Source organism: Pleurodeles waltl, chromosome 5 (genome assembly GCF_031143425.1).
Source record: "Pleurodeles waltl isolate 20211129_DDA chromosome 5, aPleWal1.hap1.20221129, whole genome shotgun sequence".
NCBI lineage: Eukaryota > Metazoa > Chordata > Amphibia > Caudata > Salamandridae > Pleurodeles > Pleurodeles waltl.
In genome coordinates this window covers 1,608,818,943-1,608,840,118 of record NC_090444.1, presented here as the reverse complement: position 1 = coordinate 1,608,840,118, position 21,176 = coordinate 1,608,818,943, and the positions used below count along the sequence as shown (strand labels likewise).

The following is a 21,176-nucleotide window of genomic DNA, read 5'->3' as shown; positions in this document are numbered from 1 at the left end:
GGTTTTTCTAACACTGTGCGACCTGATTTCACATGCATCGTTGCTGGGCGTTAGAGTTATCGTGAACCTGCGTGGATCCGCAGTGCCCTGTCCGGAAATTGACGTATCGCTCTCTTGCGAGGGAGAAGACCGACGCATCGCCTACCCGACCGGAGGAGAAACAACGCAAGGCCTCACTTGCTAGTAAGGAATCTACGCATTGCTGACTTTTCCGACACACGCTCGCCTGTGTGGCTTTATTTTTGCCGCAAACCAGGTACTTTGTGTAAAAGCAAAGTTGACATTGATTTCTATGAAGTGAGACTCTTATTCTTTTGAAAATTAATATTTTGACTTGTGTATGTTGGATTTTTGTCGTTTTGCTGTTGTTTGATTTAGATAAATATTGTTTTCACTGTATTACTGTGTGTGTTGGTACAAATACTTTACACATTGCTTCTGGGGTAGGCCTGACTGCTCGTGCCAAGCTACAAAGTGCGTAAGCAGGGGTTATTGTAGGTGTGCAACTCCCTTGCAGTGACTAGAGTGGGTGGGTTCTGCCTGGCTTAGATGCATATCCTAGCCAACCAGAAACCCCATTTCTAACAGTTACCTTTTGTCCTTCTTACCTTTACTGTATCAGTCATCCTTCTTCAAGTCATCTGTGGTGATGTGCTTTGAACAGACTGATCAACATATTCCCACCAACACCTCTGGACAAAAGCACCATTCCTGCCAAAAGATTCACACACTCCCACATAGGGCAGTCTATTCCTTTGGTGGCTTTCTATGCACTGCCTCATCCTTCCTAAGAACATCAGTTCTTTTGTCTCGAAACTAAGAGGACCTCCAGCTTTTAAGTTGATAAGGCCACGGAATATCAACAGGATGACCAACTTTTTATTGTTTTCTCTGGAGCTAAGAAAAGCAAAGCAGTCCAAAACACAACCATTTCCAGATGGATTGAGTTATGCATCAAGACCTGCTACTGGCCAAAAAGCACCCAAAGAAGGCTTGCGCAGTCATTTAATCTGAATGAAGGATGCTACAATCGCACTAGCGTGTGGTGTGCCAGTTCTGGACAGTCGCTACTTGGTCGTAACTCCAAATGTTTATTTGGCACTACTGCCATGATAGCAAGGTCAAGGAGGGTCACTTTGTTTGAACTGTCTTGTAGGATTTTCTCCAAGCATCAGCCTGGCTCTGCTCCTCAAACCTTTCACCTGACGGCCAGTCCCCTACAGAGGTGTCATGAGGTCACATGGATAATTGTGTCATTAGATTTCCCTGTGTAAGGTATGGCATTTATGGACACCAAATTAATTAAACAGCCCTAGCACACGGATAAAGGAATCCCTGCATGCCAGGGCCATCCATGTTTTCTCTTTCAATAACAAACTTCCACTTTAGGAGGTATTTTGATAAAAACAAATGCTTAACGGTTAAAACAAACATGAAGCTGGATCGACCAGGTTCTCTCTGCCTTCAGGGCAAGCACTGCACTAGCGATAAGCAGGGATCTTTAAATCCGGTGGGCTGACTTCTGCCCTGTTGTAGGAGGCTGGCCTGGTGTGTGGTGGGTACCTCTGGTACTCACACCTTATACAAGGTCCAGTTATTCCTTATTTTGTAGTGTAGGCAGTGTATAGAAGCGAGGCTTGCTATAGGTAGCTGTGGATGAGCAGCCAAGGCTTATATAGGAGACATGCAAGGCTCATTCATTACCACTGTAGTCACACAGTACTCACACATATGAGAGAAAATACTCAGTGTTACAAAAATAAAGGTACTTTATTTTGGTGACACAAATACCAAAAATACCATAGAAACTATACTCTCTTAGGAGGTAAGTAATACACAAATTATATACACTAGTATGCAGAAATAGGCATAACAATAGTTAGAAAACAGTGCAATTTGTGAAAATCACAATAGTTAGAAATGGGCCTAGAGCGATCACAAACCATAGGCTAAGAAAGCGAATGCAAAAGTCTGTTTCCCACAGAGTCAAGGGTAGTGTGTAGAGAGGAGCTGGGAGTACTAGAAAAGCCCAAAGATAAGTACCACAAACCACCCCAGCTACCAGGAAAACAGGAGTAAATCACAGTACGTTTCCTAGGACACACACAGAATCGAGAAGAAGAATTATGCAAAACCCAGAAGAAACTGAAAGAGTGGATTCCTGGACAAGAAGACCTGTAGAAGAAGAGGACCAAGTCCAAGAAGCACAGAAGAGTCCAGAAAGAGCAGCAGCCCTTGCTAACCCGGATGAAGGTGCCAAAGGAGAGCCACTGGTGAAGAAAAAAAGTCAGAACTGCACCCAAGAATTCAAAGTCGGGTTCCTGGAGGATGCAAGTGATGTCCCACGCTGGATGGAGGATTGCAGTTGGGTTTGCGTTGTCAGAGTCCGCTAACAAGCCTTGGAACACGCAAAGCTCGTTGTTAGTGGAAAATGGCACTGCCCGGGACAAGAAAGGACCAGGTGGACTCTACCCAGGAGGGAGAGTCAGAGGGGGCCCTAAGCAACTCAGAGGGCCCATGGAAGACCATGGAAGACCATGCAAGGCACAGAGGAGCCCCACAGCACGGGGACAAGAAAGCTGCAGAAGAGGTCTATGCAGCACTACGATAAGGGCTCCTGTTCAGGAAGTTGTGCGTCACAGGATAGAGTGCTGGGGGCCAGAGCTACAAGATGCATGAAGGACTTGGAGGAAGGCTGCCAACAAACCTTGGCAGCTGCAAAAGACGCGGTGCATGGGGGTACTGTCTTGCGTGGGAAGGCAAGGTCTTACCTCCACCAAAGTGGGGCAGCTGGAAGAAAGGACCGTCAGGACCACTTCAGTCCACCACCCGTGATGCAGGATCCATGCAGCTCAGCAGGAGAGAGACCACTCAGCTGGTCGTCTTCGCAGTTGGTGGCTGCAGAAGCAGGGGAGTGACTCCTTCACCCCAAGGAAGATTCCTTATTCCTTCTGATGCAGGCTGAAGACGGGCTGTCCTCAGAGCATGAATGACTGGGACACTGTTGCAGTTGCTGGCAGGAGCTGGAGATACAATGTTGCAGGAGGCATCTTGCTTCTTTGTTGCAGCTTGTAGGTTCCTGGAGGGTCCGTGTGCAGTTTCTTCAGTGAGAAGTCAAAGTGGAGGATGCAGAGGATTCCTGCTGGAGTCTTGCAATCCGAATCTGAGGAACCACTGAAAGGAGAGACCCTAAATAGCCCTGAAAGCGGGATTGGTCACCTAACCAGGTAAGCACCTATCAAAGGAGGGCACTGGCCACTCAGGTGCTCCCAGAGTTCCCTGTCAACCTTAAATCCAAGATGGCAAAACCCAGGGACCCTCTGGAGGAGCTCTCAGCACCACCCTGGGGTGGTGATGGACAGGGGTGTGGGGGTCCTAGAACCAGTGTAGACTGGTTCTACACCAATTGTGCCTTTCAAAGCATTTTCAGTGGCTTGGGTCCCTGGCCTGGCTCCCTCCCCAGCCTGTAAGACCTATATCCAAAGGGAGAGGGTGTAATATCCCTCTCCTAAAGGAAAGGAAATCATTTGTTCTGCCTTCCTGGGTTTGAGCTTCTGAAGCAACAGGAGGGCAGAAACCTGTCTGTGAGGTGGCAGCAGCTGGGGCTGCCTGGAAAACCTCAGGAGGCTGAAATGGCAATACTGGGGGTCCTCTAAGGAGCCCTCAGAGTACATGGAACCATACAACCAATGCTTGCAAAAGCTTTGGGGTATGAGTCCAACATGTTTGATACCAAACATGACTATGTTCAGAGTTATCATTATGTAGCTGGACATAGGTAGCAACATATGTCCAGTACATGCGTAAAATGACGTCCCGCACTCACGAAGTCAGGGAAAATGGGTCTGGAGTTCGTGGGGGCACCTCTGCTAGTGGGAATTCACTGACTAAGCCTTTCAATAAATTAGATTATGCAGATCACCCTGTGTGTATACATCTAAGCCAAAGTGTGTCATTTAGGAAAAAAGATCCATTGAAAGAATGCTCCGCTCCAGAAGAGAATGGTGTACATTGGAAGAATCTACATCTGGTGAGACTCACAGAGGTGACGGAAGAAGTAGTTTCCCATGTTATTGTTCAAACGCGTGAGGTGGTTTACCCACATGATCACTGAATGCTGCATCTCGTAGAATACCATGCCGGACTTAGAGGACGTAACACACTGTTGTCCAGAGTTGGTGCTACAGCAAGACAATACAATGCAATGCATCCAGCTGGAGCATCACTGGCAAGGCTGTTCCAGACTGCCCCTGGAAGTGTCATAGCATCACTGCCGATTCAGGGTCAGCTACAAAGCATTTTCCTAAATGCCAAAATTCTTTGCAGTGGTACTTCTATGGTCGCATTGTCATTTGGACAATGTATTTTGTACCACAGGGCTGAGAAAAATGAGAACTAAGTGCAACACTTGCTGAAACAAGAAAGACAGAAAGAACTCCAAAATGTCCACAACATGTATCCTCTATATAACCCAAGAAAAAGCACAAGCTGGTCTTTAGGTGGCCTATTCTGAAAGCACTTCATGATTATCAGATCTAGAACAGGGAGACTGAATGAAACTCCCAGCAAAAGATTGCCTTTACCAGCACATCACTGCAGGAAGTCTGTTTCTTGCAGTTAACTCTGCTTCTTCATTTCACTGAAGAGCTGCATCCACTAACTGTCCTCGGAGTTATTGTGTGGTTGCCACACACAGTGAAGCACAATACCATCAACAGGAATTGGTCTTAAAAGTCTCGAATGTCTGACTTGGTGACTGAGGGGAAGCAGAGTCCAGAGTTGCATTAACTAGAATTTGTTGGTGAAGGGTGTCTACGTGTACCACAGTGTGAACAATTAAGTAATGACCTTAAGAGTCTTTCCAGTAGCTGGAAAACACAAATTTCCAAATATTCCCTTATGAGACCTGTGTTCACATATGAATAAATATGGCAAACTTCCTGTGTAAATGGGCCATGCCAGACACTTTGGTCCAGATTCATCAAAGGGTTGCGTTGCTATTGCGTCACACAAGGTTATGCAAGCCCTTAAGTTAGATTTACTATGATATGCACAGCCACCTTGCATAGTAAATCTGGAGTAATACAAAGGCCGCTGCCTTGTGTTACTCTCCGTGGCAAAGGCGATCCATGGGTAGAGTGTGGGTGTTTCCATGAATCCACCCATGGTTTGTGGCATATTCCCAGATTTACTAATACATAGTAAACCTGGGTATGTGTCAAAATGCTACGCCTTCCCAGGTGAGGTGTATGTTTATTTCTCTTTGCTATTTCCTTTCTATGTGTGCTGCAAAATGCCTTTGGGAATTATTTTGTGAAGGACGGTATCCCTTCCTGCACAAAAATAATCCTGGCTGTAACACAAGCATTCCCTAGACCATGGCCCAAGGGTGCCTGCATTGGTGCTTGGCAGCCACAAGTGCGCCAGGCAGGTTACAACAATCTGTTCTGGTCTTAGACAGCAGTAATGTATATCACTCCAATATCAGCTTCAAATATATATTTGGGAATGTAACAGTTTTCTCCTGAAACATCTGTTTGTCAATTTATGAAATTGCGTACGTTTGCTATCAAGTGCCAACTTTTTATGGTGCAATAATACAATCAAGAACACAAGCCAAAAGCTTTCCGTTTCATGCAGCGTTTTTCATAGAATTATGGATTTACAAGGTTTGCCACGTAATCCTCTACTTAATGCATAATTTGCACATTCTAACATTGTATGAGCTCAAACGGATCAAAAGTTTTTAAAAGAGTGCCACATATGGTGCAATACAGTGACAGACACGTTTGCAAAGGATACCTGTTCACCTTTCCGGTTGCTGCCTTCAAGTGTTAAAGCTGTACTAATGAGGTGAAATATGTGCACTTACAATATGGACACGTGGTAAAATTAAAATATGGTGGCATAATACTGCATATTTCGCCTTTTAAGCTGAGCATCTAAGGTTTGAGTAGTGTGTCCAGTACTGGGTAGATGCCGCTGTTCCCTACTCCACCTCTCTCTCTAACATTCTGATTTATTCTCAATGACTCAGAAAAGGTTTACAATGCCATTTATCCTGTTCATTTGCACCTATTTAACCGCCGCCCTCCTCCCCCAACACATATTAAAAAAGGCCATAATGCGCACGTAAATATTTTAATTATTATTTTAATATACGCACCCATCATGTCCCTGGTGGTCATCAGAGTTGTAAATATTCGTGCTGCAAATCAAGGAAAGAGTTACAATTATTGTGTACACTCCAAGCAAAAGAGCATGAAATACATCACTCGTATACAAGACAAAAGCATAGCTGTCTGGTAAAGCTGTATCTCTCAAACCGGACTGGTCAACAACGTGCAGTCTAATTCTAGATGGCGATCTCTGTTAAGTTACTTAAATACATTAATGATACATTGGGCCGTATTTATACTCTGGTTGCGCCGAATTTGCGTCGTTTTTTTCGACGCTAAACTAACGCCAACTAACGCCATATTTATACTATGGCGTTAGACGCTTCGGGCGCCAAAGTGCCCGGAGTGGGCGTCATTTTTTAGCGTGAACCCCTTCCTTGCGTTAATGATATGCAAGGGAGGCGTTCCCGTCTTAAAAAATGACTCCCAGGCCTTTACGTGGTATTTATACTCCCGGGCAAAAATGACGCCCGGGAGTGGGCGTGGCCAAAAACGGCGCATTTGCGCCGCTTTTTAACGCCTGGGTCATGCATGGCGTTAAGGGACAAGTGGGCTCAAAATGAGCCCAGAGTGCCCTCCCCTGCCCCCAGGGACCCCCCCTGCCACCCTTGCCCACCCCAGGAGGACACCCAAGGACGGAGGGACCCACCCCAGGGACATTCAGGTAAGTTCAGGTAAGTATTTTTTTTGTTTTTTTTAATAATTTTTTTTGGCATAGGGGGGCCTGATTTGTGCCCCCCTACATGCCACTATGCCCAATGACCATGCCCAGGGGACATAAGTCCCCTGGGCATGGCCATTGGGCAAGGGGGCATGACTCCTATCTTTACAATGATAGGAGTCATGTTGATGGGGGATGGGCGTCGTTAAAAAATGGCGCAAGTCGGGTTAAGACGATTTTTTTGCCTCAACCTGACTTGCCCCATTTTAAGACGCCCTAACGTCATTTTTGCCCAACGCCGGCGCTGCCTGGTCTACGTGGTTTTTTTCCACGTACACCAGGCAGCGCCGGTCTGCTTGCGCCGGCTAACGCCATTCCATAAATACGGCGCCCGCATGGCGCTTCAGAATGGCGTTAGACGGCGCTAAATTTTTTGACGCTAAACTGCGTTAGCGCAGTTTTGCGTCAAAAAGTATAAATATGGCCCATTGTTTTCTTCTTTATCCCAGTCTTCCTATATGGTGAGCACTGAATGATGGTGACTTTATAAAAGGCTTAAAAGACACAAAATATAAGCTTGGAGAAAATTTGGGCTATTTACTGGTTGCCTCTGTCCAATAATAAATACCCTAGCAAGTTTTTATAGTGGATCCATGGGTTGCAAATGCATCTAACTAGGTTTGAGCTCATAAACCTAGAAATCTACAAACAATAAACAGGTAAGATGCAAATACATCACAAGTATTACACAAAATCCATGTTTTGGATACAAACCGCATGAGACGCTTGTCGCGGGCCAAGGAGGACCATTGCTATTTCTCCAGTTTGTGGAGTACCAGTCGAAGAATGAATATATGCATAGATATACACACATAGAGCCTTTTTTAAACCCTTATTTATCATTTTCAAGTAAAACAGTAAACGTAAATCAAGAAGACCACATGATGAGGTACAGCTAGCAAGTGGTAGTAGCTTAACAAGGACATAAGGGCCAATTGCTGAACACTAAGGTACCATAATAGATCCCATACAGAGGCAGTTATAATACGCCCTTCCATTGTACCTTCAGAGTTCCCAGCATCGCTGGTCAAGTCTGGGTGGTAGTATCAGACGACAACAGGTGCCCCCTAAGTGGTTGCCAGATATCTTTAGGCCGAGCAGTATGAGGTTGCAGAGTGACGTGGATTTCGCTGGTAGTGTCACAGTAAATCATACAGCAGCTGATGGGTGTACTCCACTCCCCCAGTGCAAGGCAATTTCTCATTTAGCCACCTAAAATGTTATTGCAGTAAATCTGCGGAGTCCCTGTGGCACCTCGTGAACATAGACCAGTAGGACCAAGAGGGGATCTCTAGTGAGTGCAATCTCAATCATCAAAGACGGTCGGAAAAAAATCTTGGGCCAGTATGCCCATATTTGCATACATGTCCACCATAAATGTGCAAAATCCACCTCTGCCACATGACATTTAGGGCATTGGGAGGACCTTGTGGGGTCAAGTTTGGCCAGAGCACTAGGAGTAGTGTATGTCTTGTGGAGAAATTTATATTGTAAGAGTTTGTGTCTGTGGAGCAATTTCGTTTGCATACAATGATGCCATATTTTGACATTTAAAAGGCGACACAACTCCCGCTCCCAAGTTGCTCTAACCCTCCTATCTCACGCCGGTCGCAGTGCCATGAAGGTAAAATAAAGTCTAGAAACTAGGCTCTTACTTTCCGAATCTATTATCAGGAGCATCAGCAGGGGGATGTCACCAATGGCCAGTGGACAGGATGGGATATTTGCATGAAGCACATTATGAAGGTGTCGTAGAAGGAAGTGATCCATGTAGGTGGCGTTCATGAAGCAGGTATTGTCGGCATGGGCGAGGACATGCCCATCCACGACAATGCCCCCGAATGTACATAAATTGTGATGTAACAGCATGCGCTGGACCACTCTTTCTTGGGTTATTGGTGGTCATGGGTTGTTTGCCAAGGGGAGATTAGGGGAGTATAAAAGGCCACCCCCCTGGAGCAGGCGTAGTTTCCACCAGGCCCAACTAGTCGTCGAAAGTGTTTGAATATCAGGGGCGTCAAGTGTAATGCCCAATGAAAGTAGGGACTTTAAGGGAACAGTCCCATCTGGTCTCGTTCAGGTTTGGCATGCGTCCGGGTGATACCAGTGATAAGCAAATTGGCAGTGTGCAACAAGATAATATAATTAGAATTCCGGTATCCCAAAACCACCATGGTTGTATAGAGGCACCAGTGTGTCTCATTTGATTTGAGGTCTACTGCAAGCCCAAATGAGCTGCAATAAGAGGTTTCTCAAGGTGGCAAAGCAGTGGTTAGTAAAGGGAGAGGTATATTTAAAAAGACATACAAAAACCAAGGAAGGACCACCATCTTGATGACACCTGCCATGGATAGAGGGAGCCTAATCAAACCTTCCATCTGTGTGGTCAATTTATAGACGGCTACGTCATCGTTCAAATGAATCACCTGCTCCTTCTCAGTGCAAAATAATGCCTAGGTATTTAGTGGAGCCATCACACCAAGACAGCAGATATTCAAGACAGGAGTGATGTCTGTGAGAGGGCATAATTCAGACTTGGCCCAATTGATATTTTAGCCAGAAAAGCTGCAAAACCGGATAATCTACCACACAATGGGAGCCAGGTTTTCCGCTGGGTGGTGAATAAACAATAAAATGTCATCTGCGTAGAGGGGAGAAGCAGGGGGCCAGAACGGAACTGCAGGCCTTGATGCATGTGGTTCTCTTGGAGATGGCAAACTAGGGTGTCCATTGGTATGATAAAAAGGAGAGGCAACAGGTGGCAACCCTGTCTGTTCCCTCTGGTTATTCCAAACGGTTCCAAAAGGGTACAGTATTATCGTCAAGAGAGCTCAAAGAGAGGTGGAAGGGGACATGTTTGTGTATTACTATGCATACCCCTCTAGAGTAAGTACTATAGCAGGAAAAAAATCTGTGAGGGACCCAGTATGCAGCAAATGTGGGGGAATCCCTCGGTGGGTCTCATGTAGGAAGGCTATCTTTATGACATGGCAATGGAGATAGGAGAGCACCTATTTGCCCTTGCGGGGGTTGTTGAGGCCTCTGATGTTTCAAGATAGGAATGTGTGTTCAGCTATGTGTTCATACCCCATGTGTAGTATTGCATCTAATATCAAGTACATATGTGGATATGTATGTGTAAGCGGCAGAGGTCTTGTCCAGCCAAGTAATAGTGGTCAACAATATGTAAGTCATGCATACAACTAACATCCTCCCCCTACCCGGCGAGGCAACAAAAAATACAGCAAATCCCAAAAAACTGACAAACAACAAGAAATTAAAAACATAAATGTCTCAACAGTTACCAACTTGGTATACACCTCAGGGGGTGAGCAATGCTGCAGTCAGTAGGGCCCACTAGATGGATGATACCTGCAATAAAGAATTTAGGAATGGGCTTTGTGAGGTCACTCAAAGAACAAACAATCCAGAAAGCGGGAACCGAAGAGGCTCCCCTCGGGCTGCTGCATGTGTACCTCACAAAAAGTGTCCAAAGTAATTGCAGGGTGGACTCCGAACAGAGCAACAGTCAGGGATTGAAGAGATCAGAGCCCCATGTAGGGGAGTGACCCAGGGTAGCACGTCAAGGGGGTGAGGCCTCCTTGTTGTACTGCTTTCAAGAGGTCACAATATCTGCTGAAGTGTAAAAAAAAAGAGCTTTTCCGTTGAGGTCCACACAAAGACGGGCCAGGTAAAGCATGCCATATCTCAGGCAATGTTTTGCAACATGCTGTTGGCATCATTAAACTTCCTGAACTACCAATGTAAAAATCGGTGAAAAAATGATATGGAAGAGCCTTGGTATTGCAACAGGCCAGGTGGAGTGCTGTGTCTCGATCCCTGTAGTTAAGAAGGCGAGCTATGAGAGGGCGAGGTGGGATACCAGGAGGCAGGCGTGGGCAGAGGGATCAATGTGCTCCCTCACCCACAAAGGCAGAAGTGAAATTTCTGGGGTTGAAGAGGTCGGCTAGTAGATGTTCCACAAACTGGTCTGCGCAGCCCATATCCGTAGACTCCAAAATACCCACGATGCAGATATTATTTCTGCGGGATTTCACCTCCAGGTCTTCCTTTTTCAAAGTCACAGCCTTAAGGAGACATTCCAACTTGTCCAGGTATTTGGCAGTTGTCGTGGAGCCACCCTCTATTTCCGATATGCGTTCCTCCACAATGTCCAGGCACATGCTCTGGTAGTCAATGCGCTCGCTCATATGGTCAAGTCAGCTTGCAAGAGTGTTGAATCGAGCATCTATGGAGTCAAAGCCTGCATGCAGTTCAACCATTATAGCTGCTGTACTTGTCGCATGGTCCGAGAGTGCACCTCCCACAGCACCCCTCTCCATGTCCGGCAGGGGTCCAGCCGTCCGGCCACCTTTGGCCTCTCAAATGGAAGCTTGTGCTTCTTGGGGTCACCTTTCACAATGATATTCCGAGGGCGCCAGGGGACCAGAGGCCACCAGGGTGCAGATAAACTTTTCAAAGCGCTCCTGACTGGACTGCAGTAGGACACAGCAAATATATCGTCCTCCCAATCTTCCTCTGGTACATAATGGCAGCGTAGTTGCAGTCTGCAAAACACAGCCAACAGCGGGGTCTAGGTGGAGCAGGAGAGGCAGAAGCTCCCTGGTCCAACAGCAGCCCACAGGAAAAAATAACAGGAACTGGCCTCCAATGGTAGAAGTCTTCTCTGTTGCAGCTCAGTGTCAAGGGGTGTGCAGGAAATGCAGCAGGTCCAGCAACCAGGCCGAAGCGGGGAAAGAGAAAGTCCAAGGAGGGGTAGGAGGCCCCAGGCAACAGCAGGCCACAGAGTAGCAGGGTTGCAGCACATCTCCTAGTGGGGAGGCTACCCGCATCCCACCAGAGCCAATAAAGCAGGGAGAACAATAGCGGGACGTTGACCCCAAGCACATTGGTGAGTTGTGCAGATTCCTCCCCGGCACCATGCAGTCTACAGTTAGCCTCACCTCCAGAATTTCAGTTCCCGCAGCAGAATTGCAATGGTCCTCCACACAGCCCTAGGGTGGCCACAATCACTCCTTTGCAGTGCTGAAACTCTCCCCAGTAGGTGGAGGAGGGGGGGGGGGGGTAGCACGAGCAGCCCAGTGATGCTCAATAGCCTTCCACCTCAGGCTCATCTGAGGTCCCTGTCACTGCAGGGTCTCTGAGGCATGGGTCAGGCCTCTGCTCGCCTGTTCATAATCAGACCACTCCAATCCGAAAAGCACCCACAAGTCCAGCTGTTTCAATGTCCCCAGATTGAAATTACAGCCCAAAACCTGTGTTCTGGGGGCCATATAAGCCGGAGCTCCATGGCCAGACAGCCATCTTGGTCGCTGGTGTGGCCACGCTCCTGGAAATTTTGAACATCTAAAGAGAGATTGGGATGTATATAGATTTAGAGTTAAGTGACAACTGGGGTAGGGATAGGAGGAAGGCCAATGATATTGCACGATATTAGGACAAATGATTGAGTTGCTGTAGATTTCTGAAGATTTAGTGATAATGAGCTCAGACTTGTTGGGATTAAGTTTAAAAAGGTTTAAAGCATATAATGTCAGACGATGGTAAGAGTGTTTGCTAAATCATCTATGCAATCAACAGAGACACCCTCAGATGCTTGGTGGTTAATAATGTTAAACAGAATCTGTGTACCACCTGCACACATGAAAGACTCAGGGCCCACAGAGTTAAGCAAGAAAGCCAGCTGTAGCATACAGATATTAAAGAGTAGAAGTGATAGGTGGATCCCTGAGGAACTACTCAGGTGTGTGCTGGGGACTTACCTTTTGGAATTTCCTATCCTTGTCGAATGCCTTTACTATTTATGACAATGGGCAATATTTAGAAACTAGGATGGCAAAGACGAAATTTATGATCACCAACTGTTTTACCAGCACACTGTGATGAACGGGACACGTTTTGTCAAATTATGATTAAAGGGACACATATTTACTGAGTTTGATTATTTGGGCAATCCTTTTCAGGGAACATGTAATTGGAAGCAGAAAGCTACTACAGGTTTTTCCCTGTTAACCTTTCATTGTTAGTTTCTGTGCCTATAATTTTTTCTAATGTAGGTCAAGACTTCTACTCAATGGTTTTGTTCCTCTATAAAGTATGCTGACAACTATAAGTAGGGTACCACCAAGGAAAAATATAAAATAATTAAATACATAAATAAGGGGACAGATAAGTCAGCCTACTTGGATGAAGTAGAGTGGTGGTCCAAGAAGACTGTTTCCAGCCTTAGGTCCTCCATTTCTCTGCAGCATACGATTGTAAGAGGCAAGAAGCTGTATATGGAAATTATCGAACCTCATCACACAAAACTTTTTTATTTCTCAATACCTTTTTCAGGCATTCCCTATTTTAATTCCCAATGAACACATTCCTACAGTTAAATAAATGATCCTGAAATTCATATGGGAAAAAAATAAAGCTAGACTAGCTTAACGAGATCTATGCAAACATAAACTTAATGGAGGCTTAGCCCTTCTAAGTTTTCCGACATTTATCAGGGCAGGGCAACTGTGGGTTCCATCAGAATGGTCTTTTCGCAATATAAGGCCGCTCATTAACTGAACGTTTGCAGGTAGAACTATAGGTGACCTAGTGTGGAAACCTAAACAAGAAAGGCCCCACAACATAGATATTGGCACACCTACCAACACTACACTAGATATAGGATACTACGATGAAATAACACATTCCCCTCTCCATACAACCCCATCCATAATAACCCCACCTTTCTGTCGGAACCAGACTTGGAACTGTCTTCTAAGAGGGACAAACAGAACTTTCATGCTATCCTAGATGAGGCGGACATACAAGTGCTATTCATGCTCAGCGAAATAAACTGCCATTAAAATATTTTTAGAATGTCCCATTCTGTCAGATTTTTGCTTTTGTGGGGACTCTAAACTACCCTCTTAGAACACCAAAGGCTGACGCCAACCTAATGTAAAAACCACAAAAAAAAACTAAGCTTCATACTAGAGGAAGCTCCCCAACCCCCACCTCGACAATCAATACAATACAATAAGGATTTGTAAGGCACGCGGCTGCCTCCAAAGAGGCGTGCCAGTGCTAGCGGCTGAAAGACACACGAAAAGAGTGAATCACAATCAAATGAAGTTGCCTAGTTGTCAAACAAATATGTCTTCAGAAGTTTCTGAAAGACTAATTCAGATGGAGCGAAGTGGAGGTTAGAAGGCAGGGAATTCCATAATTTGGCGGTTAAATAAGAGAAACAGCTGCCTTGCTAACCCTTAGAATCAGTAGAAATGTTTGTACTTAAGACCGAAGAACTCTCTACTGATGCTAAAGGAAACAGTCTTTTCCTGAGGTAGCCAGGGCCTTTGTAGCCTGTTCACAGGCTCTGTAGGTGAAGGTAAGGACTTAATGCGACTAACATTGGGCAGCCAATGAAGACCGCACAAGGGAACCATGACAGAGGCGCAAGCAGGAATCTTCAAAACCAGCAGGGCAGCTGCATTCTGAATAATTTGTAATAGATGGAGCAGATAAGATGGTAGACCTAAGTGCAGGCTATCCGCATAATCTAGTTGGCATGTTATCAGATTGTGAATGACAGATTTACAGCTTTCCTCTGGAATCAAGTGGATCATCTTCCTGACCGATTTCAGCCTAACAGAACAGCTGGCCAACACAGCTCTAACCTGAGGTTCAAAGGATAGATCAGAGTCAAATCTGACCCCAGGGTTTCTTACCACGGATGCAGGGGAAGGAGGGGCCCCAAATTTGGAAGGCCACCAGTTGGAGGCTTCTGGATGGAGGTCAGTGCCGAAGAAGAGTATGGTTGTTTTATCCGAGTTTAATTTGAGGCAATTCGCACTCATCCAATTGGCAACAGCCCTCCGACATCCCTTAAACGCAGCCGATGCACCCAACTCCTTTTCCTGGAATGAGAGCATCAACTGCTTATCGTCTGCATAAGAGATGACGTTTGTGCCTCATGCCTCCACTAACTTAATCAAAGGGGCTAAGTAAATATATTCAAAAGTGTAGGACTCAGGGCTAAGATTTCAACCAAGCCCGGGCTGGGCCTTGAATACCCACGTCCCATAATCTGTCCAAGAGAATGGAGTGGAAGACCGTATTAAAGGTCACTGACAAATCAATAAGAACACCCATGGCTACCGAGCCCTGATCAAGATTGACCTAAATGAAATCAGCGATCTCCAAAAGAGCAGATTCTGTGTTATAACCTGCACAGTAACCCAAGTGAGTTGAGTAAGTTGTTATTCTCCAAGAAAGTGGAAATTTGTCTGTTGAACCACTTCTCAAGCATTTTGACAAAGGCCAGAAGCAGGAAGATAGGATAGAAGTTGCTATGCACCTAGGGATCTCCATTAGCTTTCTTCAATAGAGGTAGAAGTATAACCTGCTTCCAGCTCTGTGGCACTGTTGCTACCTCCAGGGAAGCATTCATCAACTTAAGAAAGATGAAAGTAATTATTGGTACAGCCAATTTAAAGATATCTGGGGGACATGGGTCCAATGGAGACCCCAATGGAGACAGCTAGTCAAAGAGGTGGACAAGCTCTCAAGTGTGAAAGGATCTAGGTTGGCTAACAAGGGTCCCGAGTGGGGGATTCCTGTCGGTGATGGGGACTATAGCCACTTGTGAGGGAAACTTATCCTAGATCATTTAGATTTTATAATAGAAGAAATCCCAGAGTTCTTCGCACAGTGTGGCTGACTGAATCAGGGAGTTTTCAGAAGCACTAGGTGACAGAAAAGCGTTCCCCACTTTGAAAAGTTTTCGGACGTTTTTTAGGAGCTAAGGCGATAGAGGATACAATAAACACTTTATGTACTTTGCGCACTGCACTGCACAGATTATTAAGCACTTTTTTTAAGGTAGCTTTTGCAACAGGGTTGTAAGATTTCCTCCACCTGCGTTCAAGGTTTTTACAATGTTATTTTAAATTTTTAGTGCAACAGTAAACCAGGGAGCAGACGGAGTAGTTCTCTCTTGAGATACTGCTTTTAAAGGAGCAATACAATCAAGGGCAGAGGTCAGCCAGCTATTTACACTGGCCAGATCAGAACTTATCCTCCTTTTTAAATTAAAGCGGAATTGCCTGCAATGCCTCTAAAAACAAAGATTCCGAAACGTGCCTCCAAGGTCTGGAAATTTCCTGCAAAGGGGTTGAGGATTCTTAGAGCAGACCTTGACCATTTCAAAAGGCACTAGGAAGTGATCAGACCATGTTGATTTAAGGATCCATCTGAATATTCAAAGAATGTGAGAAGATTAGGTCAAGCATATGGCCAGCATTATGGGTCAGCCCTACCACATGTTGAGTGAGGTTAAAACTCTCGAAAGTAACTAAAAAATGTGCAGTTAGGATCATCAATATGTAGGTAAAGTCGTCAATATGTAGGTTAAAATCACAAACCAACAAGAAATTTGAGAGAAGGATAGAAAGCTGACCTATCAAATCTGTTAACAGGTTAAGTGAATCTGTCATACAGTTGGGGGACGTCTATAAATGAACAGCCCTGCAACCGTAAACGAATGATTTAGGATGATTGTAAAGGAAAGGCCCTCAATGACCCCCAAGTTAAGAGGTTTAGATATAGAGCATTGGTAAGGGTCTCTATACACTATTGCCAGCCCCCCACTATGTTTACCCATTCTATCTATATGCTGGATTCGAAAACCAGCCAGGATGGAGAAAGCTATGTCTGGGGCTGAGGAGTCAGAGGGCCATGTTTCTGTCAGGAAAAGCAGATCTCAGTTGTTTCCTGACAGTAGTTCATTAATTTCGAAGGAGTGTTTGGGAAGAGACCGGCAATTAATTAAGGAGGCTGAGATCATAGTTCCTTCCAAAGTCTTACTTGGGAAGAGTTCTTAGTTTTGAGAGAACTGGGAACCGGCACAATTGGCTGAGGTAAGAAATTAAAAGCAAAGCCACAGGCTCAACATGCTTTTTTGGCAGCTGGTTTTAAGAAGGCAACAAAGTTACATTTCTTGCAGCAGCAAATCGAGGTGGGCTGTTTATCTGAGGCAAGTAACTCATTTTTTGAGCAAGCAAAGAAAGGAGAGAGCTTGCTAGATTTACCGGCAGCATGGCTGGCGCTGGACGTGATCCGGACATGGACGGGCGCAGATGGGCACAGATTAACATTGTGGATCAATATAGCAATAGTAAAACTTGCACGATCCCTCTCAGACCATCGCAAACATTCTGAAGAGACTCGAAATCCATTGTTGGCCCACCTATCAAGAGTTCTCCCAACTATGTCATTATCTCCTCTACTGTGAGCCACAAGTCTATTTACCTAATGAATGTGATCTACCAAAGGCCCCTTAAATCCTGATTCAGTAAAAGACTGTACAACATCCACAATCAATCATGGTGAAATCCTCCTATGTAGCCAAAAACATAATTTTAAGTGAAACTTATTTCAATTGACAATTTGCTGACACACAGCTCTGGGGATCCTTTTTTAGGTATGGTGATATCCAAGACCTTCTGACTGTACTAATATTTTGTGTTCAATATACCTACTCATCAGGGCTTTCATAAGCCCTCTTCATCTGTTGGCCTATTATTGTGCCCCTCACATTTTTCCCCTGCCCACTACAGGAAACAGCATTGGGCACTGGATCAAAGGTCTGGTAGAGTCTCCAACAATAAAGACTTGCAAAAAACATAACAAAACAAGCACTGATAAATTTAAAAGGCTGGCATCAAAAGCCACAGTTATTGGCTTTGCCAATATTTGTTTTCATTTCTGTTTAGCCGAAAGAGGGTGGGAATTCAAACCTACATATAATTTAACCCATACATGTACTTAGAAGCAGTGCCTTCTTTTTCTTTAATGAAGCTAAGACAGGAACAACCGTTTGCACACCGCTTTATGTTGTATTGTATCAGTTACAACTAAATAAAAACAACTTTTTTAAAAAAACTTATCAATTTGAAATGTATGTTTGGAGTCCTGCTGCTTGCCAACAATACCAAAAAATGAGGCCTTGGTCGTCTGCTTTCCGACTGTTGACCGTTTTGTGGTAAAGAAGACATATTGGACATTTCCGACTATCCTGTTAGCAGGAAGAAATGGATAGTTCCAGTTATGATTCATATTCGAATAAACAGCCACAGTGACGAACTGAAGATCTATAAATTCTTGGCCAGCCCGGTAGTCACCGTTGATATGTCTCAGGATATTGGGACACCCTTGATCTTGGCACGCCATATTGATGGTATCCATTACAAAGGCTTTGTTGCTATTGTACTTGCCTATTTTCTAGTTATGTTGATGATTCCATCATTTATCATTGAGTGAGGGCTAATTCATTGTGTACAGGGGCTGTTTTCATTTTTTATGTGCTGTACACATGTATGCGCTTCAAACGTTTTCATTCCTTTTATTAATATTTGTCTTTTCTCAAATGTTAACCTTTTAATTAGTATTTATGATGATTCTGTTGCATTTGTTTTATAATTACTGTATTGTTTTATGAGTTTTAAAGTTAAAAATAAGCTCTGCATGATGATGAATTCCTACACCGAATATTAATTTTTCGTGTTGCACGTGGGGGGTAAGGAGATGTGAAGCTGGCATCTCTCATGCCTCCGGGACTCCATTCACGCTGGTAAAGAACTGGCTCAGTTTCCTCTCCTTACCTTTCTTCTGTTTCTGCCAGGCCCCTTCTTTACCATGTCCCTCCCCGCTTCTCTGCTTGTTCGCTCCTGGTTTTTGTTCCATTGCTGTGGACCGCATCGTTGCCTCAAATACTCAGGTTATTCCACAATCCAGGTCCTCTGGCCCTATTGCCAGCTGCACTCCGCACTCACTGCCCACAAACTGCTTGGGTGGGAATCCAGTGGGTAAGACATCCGTGTTCAATTACTCTTAGTAGCATTGCGTACCCTAGTAAATGCGGTGATAGCTGATGTGCAAAAAGTGTGCGTGGGGGTTCTGGCTTCCATCTGCACCTCATTTATGCCACTCACTTACACTCCTGTGGCCACGATGTGGGCCCCGGCACTTGGTCTGTATGAGACAAACCTGGGACTATAAAGAAATATTGTGAATTACTTATTTCCTCATTTTGCACACCCTATGGGATTTATCAGTCAGTGACCAACCACAATGCTTCGGATTGCCTTGCTTGGAGTCTTTTAAGGTGTCGAGAGCTTCGTTGTTTCTGGCATGAGCTTTCCTATTGTGAAGTGGCAACAGATAAACAACAAAACTACTGTCAGCCAGCCAAAGCGCATGACAGGGCACAAACAGCTAACCATTCAGCCAAATTGGTCAATTATTCTGTTAGGATTAACTTTGTCGCTAGTGCGTCACAGAATTAATTATAGCAATCTACAAGAAGATTCCAGATTCCTTGGCTCAGCTGTGGCAATAAAAAGCTAAGCAATGGCAGAGTCTTGCCTCGTTTTTACACTTTAGGGCGGACAACGTTTGTGAATGGCTCTCGATGTCCCCTCAACATTACCATTAACAGTGTGTTGGTCGGGGTAGTATCTGTGTTCATCTGAAAGAGACTTTAAAGTCAACTTTGCTGGAATTTATCACTGTGTGTAGCTCAATCCTACTTGCAAATGTCATAGTTCTCTCAAACAAATCTGCTCATGCAAACTTCTAAAAAGTATAGCTCTGTGCATCAAGAACATGGTCAGTATAGTTACTATGGCCCTCATTCTGACCTTGGCGGGCGGCGGAGGCCGCCCGCCAAAGTCCCGCCGTCAGGTTACCGTTCCGCGGTCGAAAGACCGCAGCGGTAATTCTGACTTTCCCGCTGGGCTGGCGGGCGGTCGCCTTCAGACCGCCAGCCAGCCCAGCGGGAAAGAGGCTTCCACAATGAAGCCGGCTCGGAATCGAGCCGGCGGAGTGGAAGCTGTGCGACGGGTGCAGTTGCACCCGTCGCGTATTTCACTGTCTGCACAGCAGACAGTGAAATACATGTAGGGGCCCTCTTACGGGGGCCCCTGCAATGCCCATGCCAGTGGCATGGGCACTGCAGGGGCCCCCAGGGGCCCCGCGACCCCCCCTACCGCCATCCGGATCTCGGCGGTCCGACCGCCGGGATCTGGATGGCGGTAGGGGGGGTCGGAATCCCCGCGGCGGTGCAGCAAGCTGCGCCGCCGCGGAGGATTCAATGGGGCCGCGGTACACTGGCGGGACCCCGCCAGTGGTGCCGGTCCGACCGCGGCTTTACCGCCGCGGTCGGAATCCCCATTGGAGCACCGCCGGCCTGTCGGCGGTGCTCCCGCGGTCCTCCGCCCTGGCGGTCAAAGACCGCCAGGGTCAGAATGACCACCTATGTATTTTAACACCACGTATGAGGAGTTTTAGGTTTAAATGACAGCATCTAGAGTCTAGCAGTGTTTCCAGTAGGGCATAGCTCCTGCTATATTAAATGAAATATGGCTGCGCTCTCGTTGCTATTTCAGATTATTGACCACTGAGGCCCTCATTATGAGTCTGGCGGTCTAGGACTGCCAGACCTGCAGTGGCGGTCCAGCCTCCACAATATGACTGTGGTGAATGCACCATGGTCGGACTGCCGGCACTGCAACTTTTTTGCCAGCTGACGGCCTGGCTGTGCGTGCGGTCTTAATCCGCTGGCAGCACTGCTAGGGCAGCGCTGCATGCAGTACTGCCATGAGAATTATCAGTCCCCTCTCTGCCAGCTTTTACATGGCTGTTGCACCGTCATGTAAAAGCTTGTGGAAACGGGGTGCCAGGGGCCCCTGCACTGCCCATGCACTTGTCATGGGCAGTGCAGGGGCCCCCATGGACAGCCGCGTCACACTTTTCACTGTCTGCTGTTGCACCCGACGCACTGCAACATTGCCGCCGTCGTCAATGTTGTGGGCTGTTTCCCGCTGGGCCAGTGGCCGGAAACTTGTAATAGGGGTTGTGGGAGGGCTGCTGCATAGGAGGTAACCCGACTGCTGGAGTTTGGCAGGTGGGCTTTTCAAACTCATAATCAGGGGCTGAATTTCTGTCTGTATGCCAAAGACCTCAGTAGACCTGTTGTCTTCTGAACCATAGGGCTAACAGGGTCAAGGTCCTATCAGTGAATTCTGATTGCCTTTGTGGACGTTTCACTAGAGCCTGGAGGGTGCAGAAAGTGATGAGGACACAAGTGCCTGCCTGGAGCAATTCGAGCTACCCAGATTACGTGAACATTTCTTGTGGACCTGAATCTAGTTTGAGGGATTCTGTAATTGAGAAAAAGATTACTGGTGTCTGAAGTGCCAGTCCTGGAGATTGTA

The 21,176-nt window shown here is 45.9% G+C and overlaps 1 protein-coding gene across 1 annotated transcript in view; it reads right to left on the bottom strand.

Moving 5' to 3' along the window:
* SLC66A3 (solute carrier family 66 member 3) overlaps positions 1 to 21,176 on the bottom strand; it is a 91,020-nt gene that overhangs the window by 11,286 nt on the left and 58,558 nt on the right. Inside the window, exon 6 of the mRNA XM_069235938.1 lies at positions 6,167 to 6,208. Within this exon, the coding sequence (XP_069092039.1) occupies positions 6,167 to 6,208 (42 nt within the window). The remainder of the gene's footprint in view (positions 1 to 6,166; positions 6,209 to 21,176) is intronic.